The 11,705-nt window shown below is 46.5% G+C and overlaps 1 protein-coding gene across 1 annotated transcript in view; it reads right to left on the reverse strand.

Moving 5' to 3' along the window:
- Window positions 1–10,587, reverse strand: part of OXCT1 (3-oxoacid CoA-transferase 1) — a 460,447-nt gene extending 449,860 nt beyond the window's left edge. Inside the window, exons 1-2 of the mRNA XM_086960586.1 lie at window positions 10,268–10,587; window positions 8,350–8,458 (exon numbers count right to left, since the gene is read on the reverse strand). Coding sequence (XP_086816712.1) covers window positions 8,350–8,458; window positions 10,268–10,348 — 190 coding nt within the window. The 5' untranslated portion in view covers window positions 10,349–10,587. The remainder of the gene's footprint in view (window positions 1–8,349; window positions 8,459–10,267) is intronic.
- Between the last annotated feature and the right edge of the window lie 1,118 nt (window positions 10,588–11,705).

Raw genomic sequence — 11,705 nt, forward strand, 5'->3', positions numbered from 1 at the left:
TGAGGGTGAGGGTGAGTGAGGGTGAGGGTGAGTGAGGGTGAGTGAGGGTGAGGGTGAGTGAGGGTGAGGGTGAGTGAGGGTGAGTGAGGGTGAGGATGAGTGAGGGTGAGGGGTTGAGGTTGAGGTTGAGGGTGGGTGAGGGGTTGAGGGTGAGTGAGGGTGGAGGCTGAGGGGGTGAGGCTGAGTGAGAGTGAGGGTGAGTGAGGGTGAGGGGTTGAGGGTGAGTGAGGGTGAGTGAGGGTGAGGGATTGAGGGTGAGGGATTGAGGGTGCGTGAGGGTGAGGGATTGAGGGTGAGTGTGGGTGAGGGATTGAGGGTGATTGAGGGTGAGGGGTTGAGGGTGAGTGAGGGATTGAGGGTGAGTGAGGGTGAGGGATTGAGGGTGAGTGAGGGTGAGGGGTTGAGGGTGAGTGAGGGATTCAGGGTGAGTGAGGGTGAGTGAGGGTGAGGGGTTGAGGGTGAGTGAGTGAGGGTGAGTGAGGGTGAGTGAGGGGGTGAGGGAGGGGGTGAGGGTGAGTGAGGGTGAGTGCGAAAAAAATAAGAGCAGACAGTGCTGGGGCTTGACTGGCTATTAGCAGAGAGCGCCCGAGGGTCAGATACAGTGCCTGGAAGCGAGGACATCACAGCCTGCTCGACTTCAAACCCAAACGCAGCGGCAGGCTTAGCATTAGACTCCCACTGCTATATGGTGACCAAAAGAGGAAACTGTATGTTCCTGGAAGCGGATGTCCGAAGAGATGGGAAACCTGTGGAAGAGAGCGACGGTGGGGCGACAACGATTATGGCTTCGTTTGCTTTTGGTATCCGACTGGCTGCTGCGTTCCGGTTCTGAGCCGTGGAAGTTAAAGGGGTTCTCGCAGAGTCAACGAGGCAAAACGCGAAGGAAAGAACCATGGCTGAAGACGGGTAACATTATATTAAATCTACATCCGTTTGCAAGCGCTAAACGAAGCCTGACATGGGCGAGCAATAATTCAGTGCAAATACTGTAGCGGGGCAGCCAGGATTGGATATAGTATAATTGAGCACGTGTTTTTTATCAACAATGACGCGAGATTTGCTACGTAAATTCAAGAGGCACGCGCTGTAAAAGTTACAACTATTTGCGTGTGTGCGCGTGAGTGAGCTCTTCTTTGCTTTTAATCTTTTGGCGCGATATATTTAAGTTGGAACGCAAACAACGACAGCGCGTTCGCCTCTTTTAACTCTGCGCCAGTCAGACAAGGATTTTACTTCAGGAAGGTCTGGAGTTGTGTTTGAGTAAGTTTGCTCTCGTTTGCATGTACCTGACAAAGCCCCAGCATATACTTAGTTTCCAGCTAACTTCGCAAACCGTGTGAAATCCCGAATGTGAACTGTAAATCAATTGGTCAGAATAAACTGTTAAACAAACACAAGAAACAGTCGGACAGGAAGCAATCGCAGGAGCAGGCTCATGTGTGCAGCAGTTACAGAGCGCACACACACAACTGGAGACCAGTTACAGTCAACGAACAATCGCAGGCAGGAGCAGTCACAGGCGGAGAGAAACGATGCGGTCAGAGACATGGAGCAGTAACATGTAAGGGAGGGGTCGCCTGCAGGAGGCAGTCGAATTCGGAGAGCTGCTGCAGGCACGCGGTACTCACAGGCAGGGCTGGCGCAGGCAGGGGCTTCACTCGAGGAGGCTGCGGGGACCAGTGGAGGGGGGAGGAGAAATGCGACACGGCGGGAAGGGGAGGGACAACCAAAGAAGACGGAGACCCCAAAGACAGGCAGGGACAGGCAGCGTGGGAACCGGGAACGGAGGAGAGAGGCAAGGAAAATGTTTAAATTGAGGGACAAAGGTAGAAGGTGGGGGCACTTGGGAGAAATATTGTAAAGCTCGAGGAAAAAGAATACAGGAAGGGAATACCTGAAAGGAGAGAGACAAACGGAAACAAGCCTTTCACCGTAACACGGCGGGCAGGGGAGGGGGCGGGCAGGGGAGGGGGCGGAGAGGTGCGACACGGCAGGCAGGCAGGGGAGGAGAGTAGGAGGAGGAGGGGGGAGGAGAGTAGGGGAGGCACGGCCTAGCGGCAGGCAGGCAGGGGAGGAGAGGCGAAGGGGGGAGGAGAGTAGGGGAGGCACGGCCTAGCGGCCGTGCAATCAAGTAGTGAGGGGGCGGAGCTGGGGGAGGCTGTGAGAGAGAGTAGGCGGCTGGGGGCATGTGCACGCGCATTTAAGCTCAATGCGCATGCGCATTGAGCTTAAATTTCTCGTGCACTGCAAGGAATCGCCACGATTCCTTGTAGTGTGGATGAAGAGCGGATAAGTGCCAATACTCTCGCCTTGCTCGATGCGCATGCGCATCGACAGGCGAGACCTAAAAAACCAAGATAAAAGGAGAAAGAAGAAATGTAAAAAAAAGCAGCAAGAGTGAGAAATAGAGACAGGAAGTGTAGGGTGGTGGAAGAAAGTGGCATGAGGTGAAATCAAAAGTAAGCAGCCTTAGAGTCCCCTCATTACAAAATGCATGAGTTTGAACAGGGGTTCGAAATTATGAGTTGGTGTGACAACGATCACACACTGTAGATTTCTCCTCAAATTCTGGTAGGTCAATGTACTATACTGCATTTGGTAATGTTATGTATTTTACTCCAATAGAATATTGGTGTCATGATGTGCCTCGGAATGTTGGGACACTGAGAGGTGAAGTGACAGTTAGGCATGGGCTGGGTAGCATACAGGCTGTTCCTGGTGGTGCTCCGATTTACAACTTAACTATTTGATGTTCTGAACTTTATACTTGTTAACTACTTGAATAAAACATCCTGAATTACAAGCTCCTGCGTGGACCTTCATCACTACATTTTATGGCGACGAGGATGATGAAGAACCGGATACGGATCTCAGTTCCTTGGCTACCATAGGAGGAACTGGAGGTGGCGCAATCTACAGTGTCTACAGCTACAAGCAGATCTTAGGTACCTGACGAACAAGAGGACCAAAATTTGGCGCAATCTACAGAAACTACAGTGGCTACTACCACAATGTACAAAAGCGGAGGTATCCACAGGAAAGGAAAATGTACGTACATGGAACAAGCCTGTTCTACTCAGAACAACTATGACGTCAAAAAGAAAGAAGTAAGTTCCTCATAGAAAACAAAAGAAGACAACATGAAACAAGCGTGCTCTACATTCAACATGAATGACGACAACAAGCGAGAAACCAGCATTAAAAAGAAAAGACAACAGCACAAGCAAGATAAAGCACTACGCCGATCAGCCACACCAGTGTCCTCTCCATCGGACAGCCCAGCCAAGTTGTGTCGTGCTTATCTGGTTTACTCTCTTTGAACTTTCAATCTTTCTACCACTATCCTGTCACCAATACATATTTTGTGATTGTCAACATTGATGGGAAGTTTTTCCATTTCCCATTTGTCTCATTCTTCATCAGCAATTGATGCAGCGCAAAATTGTCCTGGCTAAAACATAGTGTTGCTGTTTTATTTCAACCAGCTTCCTCTATGCACCACAGCTGTTGCCTCCTGTGAGATGGATTTACATCAACATTGTAGATGTTACACTAGTGTGGGTGTTCTCACAACTCCTGTGTTTCATCTAGACAACGTTCTGGCCGAGTTATATTTTCTAAGAAAGGCTTTGGATCGTCCGTGTAATTTGTGGCATAGATATCCTGGCAATGCAATAAATTTGAGACGCCTTATTTTTATCTTACGTTATGCTGAGGGAACAGTGCTGGCGTGTGGTGTGTCATGCTGACTGGAACCGTTCTGGTCACCGAAGGTTTTACTGTGGCCGACTATCGTGGTGCTTCGCATCAAGATAAGGCATTAGCCTCTCCTCAGAGAGCGTGATACAGTCACTTGACATATTTTACATTTCATTCATGTTCTGCGGTCTTTTTGCTGCCAGCTGGAGCCTGCCGCATGTGTAACCCTCAACCTGGATCAAGTTTCTTTGGCATTTGTTTTCTTTTCAACACATCAGTTGGGCCATTAATACTGTTATGTTTCCCCTCACAACGCCACCAGGGTGAGTTTTTCAACATATTCCTAGTACTTTTACAGTTACAACCGTTATTTCGGTTGTATTACATCGCGCACTTCTTACCTCAAACTGTAAAACTGCGCAGTAACTTGTGTCGCTGGTAGCCTTCTGTGACATCACGCTAAGTCTGCTCTAATGACAAAATTTGGCGCCAGAGCATACCGTGAGCCTCCCGGCATGCACCTTTTACGTGCCTCTGTGTTTTTTGTGATCGGGTAAAATACTCTGTTACGCTATGGAGCTCTTTCTATTTGAGGCTCCAGTTGCTTTCAATCATTCTTCAGCCCCATGCTAGAAATAAAAGAGGAAACTTAAACCTTTAGAGGAAAGTGTATTCTTGCAGATATGGGTCCCTTAAGTGGGATTGTAAAGTATAACAGCAATAGAGGAGAGTTGATTTAGAGCACTTTAGCTTTGAGAGGCACTAGAGGGAAAGCGCTGACTGAGTTTTTTTTAACAAAGTACACAACGAATAATGATATTGCAATGATATGATATGCGTTTTAAAACATGAAGTCTAAAATGTTGGTGTTTGAATTTGTAGTGTACCCCTGACGACGGTTGATAAAAGCACCCGAAATGCATTGGGAAAATGATACTACCGAGGATGAACTATGTATGTTTCCTGCAGTAAAAATAAGGCTCGGATGGGCATATTTACCGCATCAGAATTAAATACATAACGGTTTTTCATGTGACGGACGAAAAGGAATTACTAAATGAGAACTGGAATAAATGGATTAAAATTACAAAACTGGATCAATTTTGGAATCTTTTGTGCGATGAAGATTTTCAGCAGTGCTTCCGGTATGGGAGCGAAATTACGTTCCCTAACCCATTGTCAATCCCTTAAGTCTTGTCCATATGGCCCTTATAAGCATCTCACGTCTATGAATCGCCTGACTGACAGTTTTCAGAGACATTTACACCCTATCCGGTTAGAGACAAGTCTTCCTTGTTTACAACGATGGGATTTGACATTTATTTGAACTGGCAGACCACGTGGTTGTTACTTGACAAGATTTGCTGTCTGCTATCTCTTAGAGTTTGTTCACTTACAAACGTTGGATTGTGTCACAGTATCACAGTGATATGCACACCTTTATCTTAGACAGACACCAATCGTTAATGTGATGCAGTTATCTAGCTAAGTGTATTTTTTGCTGTGTTATCCCCACATGCATACACATAGGGGTGACTGTTTTTTCCCCTTTTGCCTACTACACTATTGCCTACAGCATTGTATGGACTCTGGGTACTTACCTTCATTGGGTTCATGGTTCTATTTACATGTTTACGTATTTCACATTATTTTTCCCTAAATATGGATGGCATTGGGTCTAGCCCCATTTGCCCACAGACTTTTGCCTACATGGGTCACATACGGTTTTTACCCTTACACAGGGCACCGTAGCATGGGTCTCAGTCCCATTCACATTGCCACCCTCACACAGGGCGTTTTATGGGTCATAGTCCAATTTTTACAGGGCAGTACTGTTTTCCTCTTCACTGGGGTTTACTTTACACGGCCTACTTTGTCATGGGCTTCTGTCCCATTCACAGTGCTCCTCACACTCTTGCATAGGAGTAGAGGAAGGTCATGGGTCTTAGTCCCATCAGTTGATATTGTCTTTCTACAGTAAGTCACATTGCTGCTTTACAATGCAATGGTACTCTCATAATTGATTTTATTGTCTTTTTGAAAATTGGGAGAGGATTAGTTCCACTATTGTATTTCTTTTCCTCTTCTCTGTCTAATCTTATGTCCATCTTTCCTCGTGATGTTATACTTAATTTTCATCCTTGGTTTCTGGATTCACACTACTTGTTGTCGTCCTTTGTCTCTATGCTTCCCTCGTCCTATTTTCATTATATTTCTTCCCTGTTCTGGGTGAGATCAGTTATTCCCTCTTCTTTGTTTGTGTAGGCTGGTGTCCGGTTTGTGTCATGCCTTGTCCTTCCTTCCTTGCTTGCCTGCCTGGCCAGTGGGTGTGTTCGGGGGTTGTCCTTGGTGTGTCTAGGTCTCTCTGTTCTCTGGTTGTTTACTTCTCTTTATCTCAGCTTCCTTTTCCATCCCACTCTTGGTTGGTGGGTATGAGTCTTACCTTTTCGTTCATATTCATTCTTTGCTTCTTTCACCTATCTCTGCACTCTCTCCTGTTCGCTACTTTTGTGCTTCCATATTTATTTAGTGGTCAGAGAGTTTGGGTCTTTCCCTTTTGTGTAATCTTGCTCTTTTGCTTACTCTTCGTCTTCTTCTTCTTCTACCTGACTGTTCGCTCTGCCTTTCTCACACTTTTCCTCAACGTTCTCTCTGTCACTCCTTTGTTCCTTCCTTGCTTTCTTTCCTTTATTCACTCTTGTTAGATTTTTCATATATTACATTTGTTCCTCTCTTGGAAGACAAGCATTGGCATAGCCAATAGGTCTCACCTTTGGGACCTTATAAGTGTTTAGCCACGCAACAGTTCATGTTGTTGCACCAAGGATATTGTGCTGCATAACTAAATACTTAGAAGGTCCCAAAAGTGAGACCTATTGGCTATGCCAATGCTTGTTACTAATTCTCATTAGCTCTTTCTAATGCAGTGCAGAGAGACTCCTAGGGAACCAAGCGTAGCCGTCGAAGCTCGCCCCTTGATTCTCAAAATTGTGTGTTAAGTGTTTGCCACTCTTATGTAATCCAGGAGCAGGGCATTTACCCAGGTCACGGTCATGGCCTCTTTAGAAAATGGCCTTGCCACTTGTATAATTCTCTGTTATCCTCAACACAGCGGCTTCTGCGGTGTAGAAAATTGGTCTCTGCAAAATGAGTTAATTGCTGGTATGCTGGTAACAATTTACTTGAGGTCGGTGCCTCAGTAGGTGGCTGCTCTGAAAGTCCACGGCTTGGAATGGAGACTTGTGCAAGCCTGGTACCCAACAGGCACCTTGTGCTGGCAGAAGGTGATGGACTTCTAGCGGAGGAGTCACCCCGAAGGAAGCCGTACTATTGACTGGCTTTTGTCCAGTCAGCTAGGTGGAAGTATTACCTCATGCAGTCAAGTAAAGTTTGGTTGCCTCCACAAGTCTAATGAAGTGGAACTCTGCAGAGATCCCTGTTCAACTGCGTATATACATCAACAGACGGGAAGAGGGACATTGCTGATTGATTCGGACATTTTACTCATGGCACTCCAAGTTACGGCTGATGAGAGCCACCTCCCTTAAAGAGACACTTCCTGTAAGACCCCCGCAGAGGTGAACTGCCTGATATGACACCGAGAGACTTGATAGGAACACACTGTAAGAAATGCTAGAAAGGAGGGGGAGGCCGGAGTATGCAATGAGGCATAACAATACGCTTAATCAAACGGCCTCGAAATGCAATGAAAAAAATGCAAGTGTGACAGGAGTTGCGCGCGCGACTGAAAATGTGCAGTGCGCTTGTGCGCGTTCTAGCAAGCTGGTCGCCGGCCTGAGTAGCACTTTTCAAAGCAGCAAACTAAATTTCTCGCAAGAGCAGCGCATGTGCGCTGACTCTAGTGAGACCTAAAAAGGGATATGTAGTATCCTGCGTTTGGTAATGTTATGTATTTTACTCCACCTGCTCTGCCAGTGTTTGTGCAATAGGCCAATAGAATGTTGGTGTCATGATATGCCTTGGAATGTTGGGACACTGAGAGGGGAAGTGACAGGCATGGGCCTCTTTCAAGTTAAAAACTCAGATCAGGAGGAATGTGCCATGCGCGGTAAATCCACATGTTGTTAAATACCGTTCACTGTTCTGACTATCTTGTGATGAGGGCCTTAGTATTTGGCAATCTCTGCATTTAGCAGTCTTTAAAGAAATTAAGCACAGCTGAAACCTGTGTGTAACCTGGAATAGGGGTGGGGTTTCACTGGTGTTTGTTTACAGTTATGCAACTTCCTGTCTCACCTCTAGCAACACCCCTCCGTACCCTTCAACTTAGAACTACGGAAAATCTGCCATATTTTCTGACTTGGGTTTTATCTCTAGGTTTAAATCTTCTCAAATCCTAGTGGCATGAAAAAGGCCTGCAGTATGAACCAGCAGACGGTACCGGTTGTGTATCTAAATGTAACTTAATTGGTGCACACCACACATTTAGAATCGGGTGTCTACAGTTTATTCATCTCTACTTCAGAATAGATTCTACCCACAACGTTATTTAACACGTTACATATCAAATTGCCATTTTTAAAGTATCACCTACCTTATCGACTCAACACTAAACAAAAACTAATGGTCTGGCAAATTAATATTCCCCCCCACAGAAAATGTATGATGAGTTTTCAGGTACATATTTACCCCCAACAAGTAAGGTGGCTCCATTCGGAATGTCTTTGACTGCTTCGACTGGATCAGAATAAAACTTTGCATTGTTTTGACTGCTCGTAGAAAAACAGCAACAACACGTCTGGAATGAAAGGGACATGGGTCTAAGTGGGTTTAATGCAAACTTCTATGATGGTTTTGCAGAGGTATATGTAGGCGAATCGGGTATCAATTGACACCAGAAACGGGCACACAAGCATGAATGCACCTTTTCAATAAGCATTACACAAAATTTCCATAAAATGAGCACATTTAAGAGTATCTTTAATTTGAGCATGTACGCCGCTAGGGGCCTTAAAAACTATTTATAAAAAATAATGTTACATTTTCACAAATAAGCAAATAGTGCATACAAATTAGATGTCATTCATTTGAAGGGATAGGTAGAAAGACAAGTCAATCTATCTCCACACTTTCTTTCCTGCTCTCTCTCCTTTTTTCCATCTGTCCTTAATCTCCTAGCAAGTCAATGTAAAGGGGTGCAGCCAAACATGTATACCACTTACCTGTAGTTACCTGTAGCTACGGCAACACCAGCCAAGCTTGGCTGGTACCCCGTAACGGTAAAGCTTATATGTACTTGTGGGTAAGATTTAATAAAAAATACTTTGAAATTAAAAAAAAAAACACTGCAGCTTTTTATGGTTCTGTTAACGAGCACCTTGGGCAAGATGGACAGGATAAAATGAAGAGGGGTGCCAAGTTGTTAAATAGAAGTCACATTGTAATCTAATTGAGCACTGAAGATCAGGCGGCTTGCCTCCCAGCTACAAAAGCCTGTCTAAAAGTTAAAGGAAACAAACAATACATAAAAACCCCAAACGTGGCGATGGTATAACAAGGGCAGGGCGCCAGTCTCCAGCAGACAAACAGGCATCATTAGCAACCGCTAGGAAGGTGCACTGAAACCCGAAGCGCTCGGGCCAGAGCCGTCCAAGGTCAAATTGGCCAGACTTCAATTTAAAATTGGCCAAAGACAACATGCGCTCTTGTAATCGTGCACAGATGATATGTGAAAAAATAGACCGTTCTTTGTTACCCGAGCATGGCTCGTAAGGGCTAGAAGTTTGTTGCATTTATCAGTCACACTTGTGATAACTGACTGACGTCAGCAGCACCCCGGCCAACAGTATGTGTTAATCAGCTTTACAGAGAACAAAACCTGAAAAAACCCAGACTGGTCCTCGGGGTGTCTTCAGCTAACTGGCAGTGGATTGGTTGTACAGGTGCAGGCACGGGTGTGCGTGTGACCTTGGTGACTAACACACGGGAGCAGGCACTCTAAAAAGATACATTAACACCTCGGTAACCGGCGCGCACACAAAACATTAACCCAGTTGTGGTGCGCTCGAGACGGCGACGCCGTGACAACACGCTGCTGTGCAATCGGCTGAGAACAAGCCTCCGGGCAAATTCAAAGCGACCTTAAAGAGACCCCACTCTACTTCCACTCGCATCTTTATGTTTCAAGGAGACTGGTTTGAGGTAAAACTCCGCCCGGGCTCTGCTCAAGGTCGGGCGCCTTGCCGCTGCTTCCAATGGATGCGCGAACGGCTGCTGCTCTTGCAAAACGCGCCGGGTCACCTAAGGACAGACCTGCTGCGCTCCAGCACATAAGCTGATCGCTGCCAAAAGTCTGTCAGCATCGCGCGCCGACGTAGGGGAAAATGTATTTTTGGAAGCATCCCACTCTGCACTACTATGCGTTTCGCCCACCCAATGCATTTTTTGCACTTGCTGCAAGCAAGCAAACAGCTATAACATATGGAGCCCATAAGTAGCTCTATTTCCCCTATCAATAAAACGAAAGCAAGCAGGATGCAAAAGTACGTGTACAGACCGCCTCCTTTGTCCGCACTCCCCTGCTCGTCCGCCCCGCAGCGAGCCTTACCTGGCTCCTGGCGTGCAGCGTGGAGCGCAGCGTCAGGCATCTCGGAGTCTGGAGTGCGCACAGGAGCGTCCGAGCAGCCATGTTTGGAGGCGAAGGATGGAGAGTGCGAGATCCGCGCACGAGTCACCCGCTGCCAAAGCCGCCCGCCTAGAATCACATGCGGGGGGAGGGGCCGGGGGAGGAGGCTGGTCCAGCCGCGTTGCCTGCCACTGCGGGGCTAGGACAGCGTGTCTGGGCACCGCAGCCACTTCACAGACCCAGTGCCTTCCGTTCTCATACATCCGCCAAGCCTCACCTGTGCTGCTGCTCTGTTTCAGGAGGAAATACGCCGGGTTGTGCAAGTGTTTACTGTACACAAAGTGCCTCGTGTGGCCGAAGTAGCGCAGCAAATGTTGCTTCTGGAGAGGCATAACTCTCTATTGAAAGGCGGCATGACTGGGACACGTGTACACCGCCGCGTGGGGATGAGGAGAAGCTGGGAGCGCGCGATCCATCACTGATGCCAAGGAGAACAGGTATGCGACCCTCCTCGGCTCGGGGTTGGATGAAGATACAAAGCTGCTCTGTTAAGAGCCACTTAGTGGGCGTCGTGTTACGCCAAGCAGCATTTCAGTGTGGGAATGGGGGCCCTTTTTGAGGCACGGGCTGGACTTGGGTAGTTTGGGATATGTTCCTCTCCGTTCACCAGGGAGTGAATTCGCCGTACTTCGCTCTGTGCACTCCTAGTCATACGCCGCCCCTCTCTCTGCTGCTGGACATCTGTGGTATTCGTATTCCATCCAAAATAAAAGCTTATATTTATCAACCCTGGGTGTCTTTGTTTTATTTTTATTATATCACTTGCTAACCATGGGAAAAGTTGCTGTTTGACAATCACATAATGTGATGAGTGATAAGTTGAAGTGAAAAGTGATAAGTTACAAAAAAGATTGTCACACGTGTTGGTGAAATGTATTAGGTGAGTGGAAACTTCACTGAGGCATTATGATAAACTAGCTTACCGGTCGCGCGTTGCTGCGATCTCAGAAGAAAGGAAATTTAAGGAAACCCGTTATGATAACATTCAATTTACACTGTCATTTTTATTGAAACTTATTCATTTTAATATGGAAAACATTTTAAAGTGTTGTTCTAATTCTGTTTATTTATTAGAGTGCTTGTGGATACACAGTATTTTTTGTTTTTTCCGTCTGGGGCGTACACGAATAAATCAGAAGGTTTTCCGACGCGTGAGCTGGCCACATACAGTTGTCCATGTGAGAAGCACGGATTCTCCAAATCTAGTCCACACACTTGCAGCGATTGTCCTTGTGTTTTGTTGATGGTCATTGCAAAAGCGAGTCGCACCGGAAACTGTAAACGTTCAGTATTGGAAAGATTATGGAGAGCCTATATTTCCATAACCAATTTTATTGAGCAAATGAGCAGTGAGAACGTG

The sequence above is a fragment of the Lissotriton vulgaris genome, chromosome 3_1 (assembly GCF_964263255.1).
Source record: "Lissotriton vulgaris chromosome 3_1, aLisVul1.2, whole genome shotgun sequence".
Classification (NCBI taxonomy): Eukaryota; Metazoa; Chordata; class Amphibia; order Caudata; family Salamandridae; genus Lissotriton; species Lissotriton vulgaris.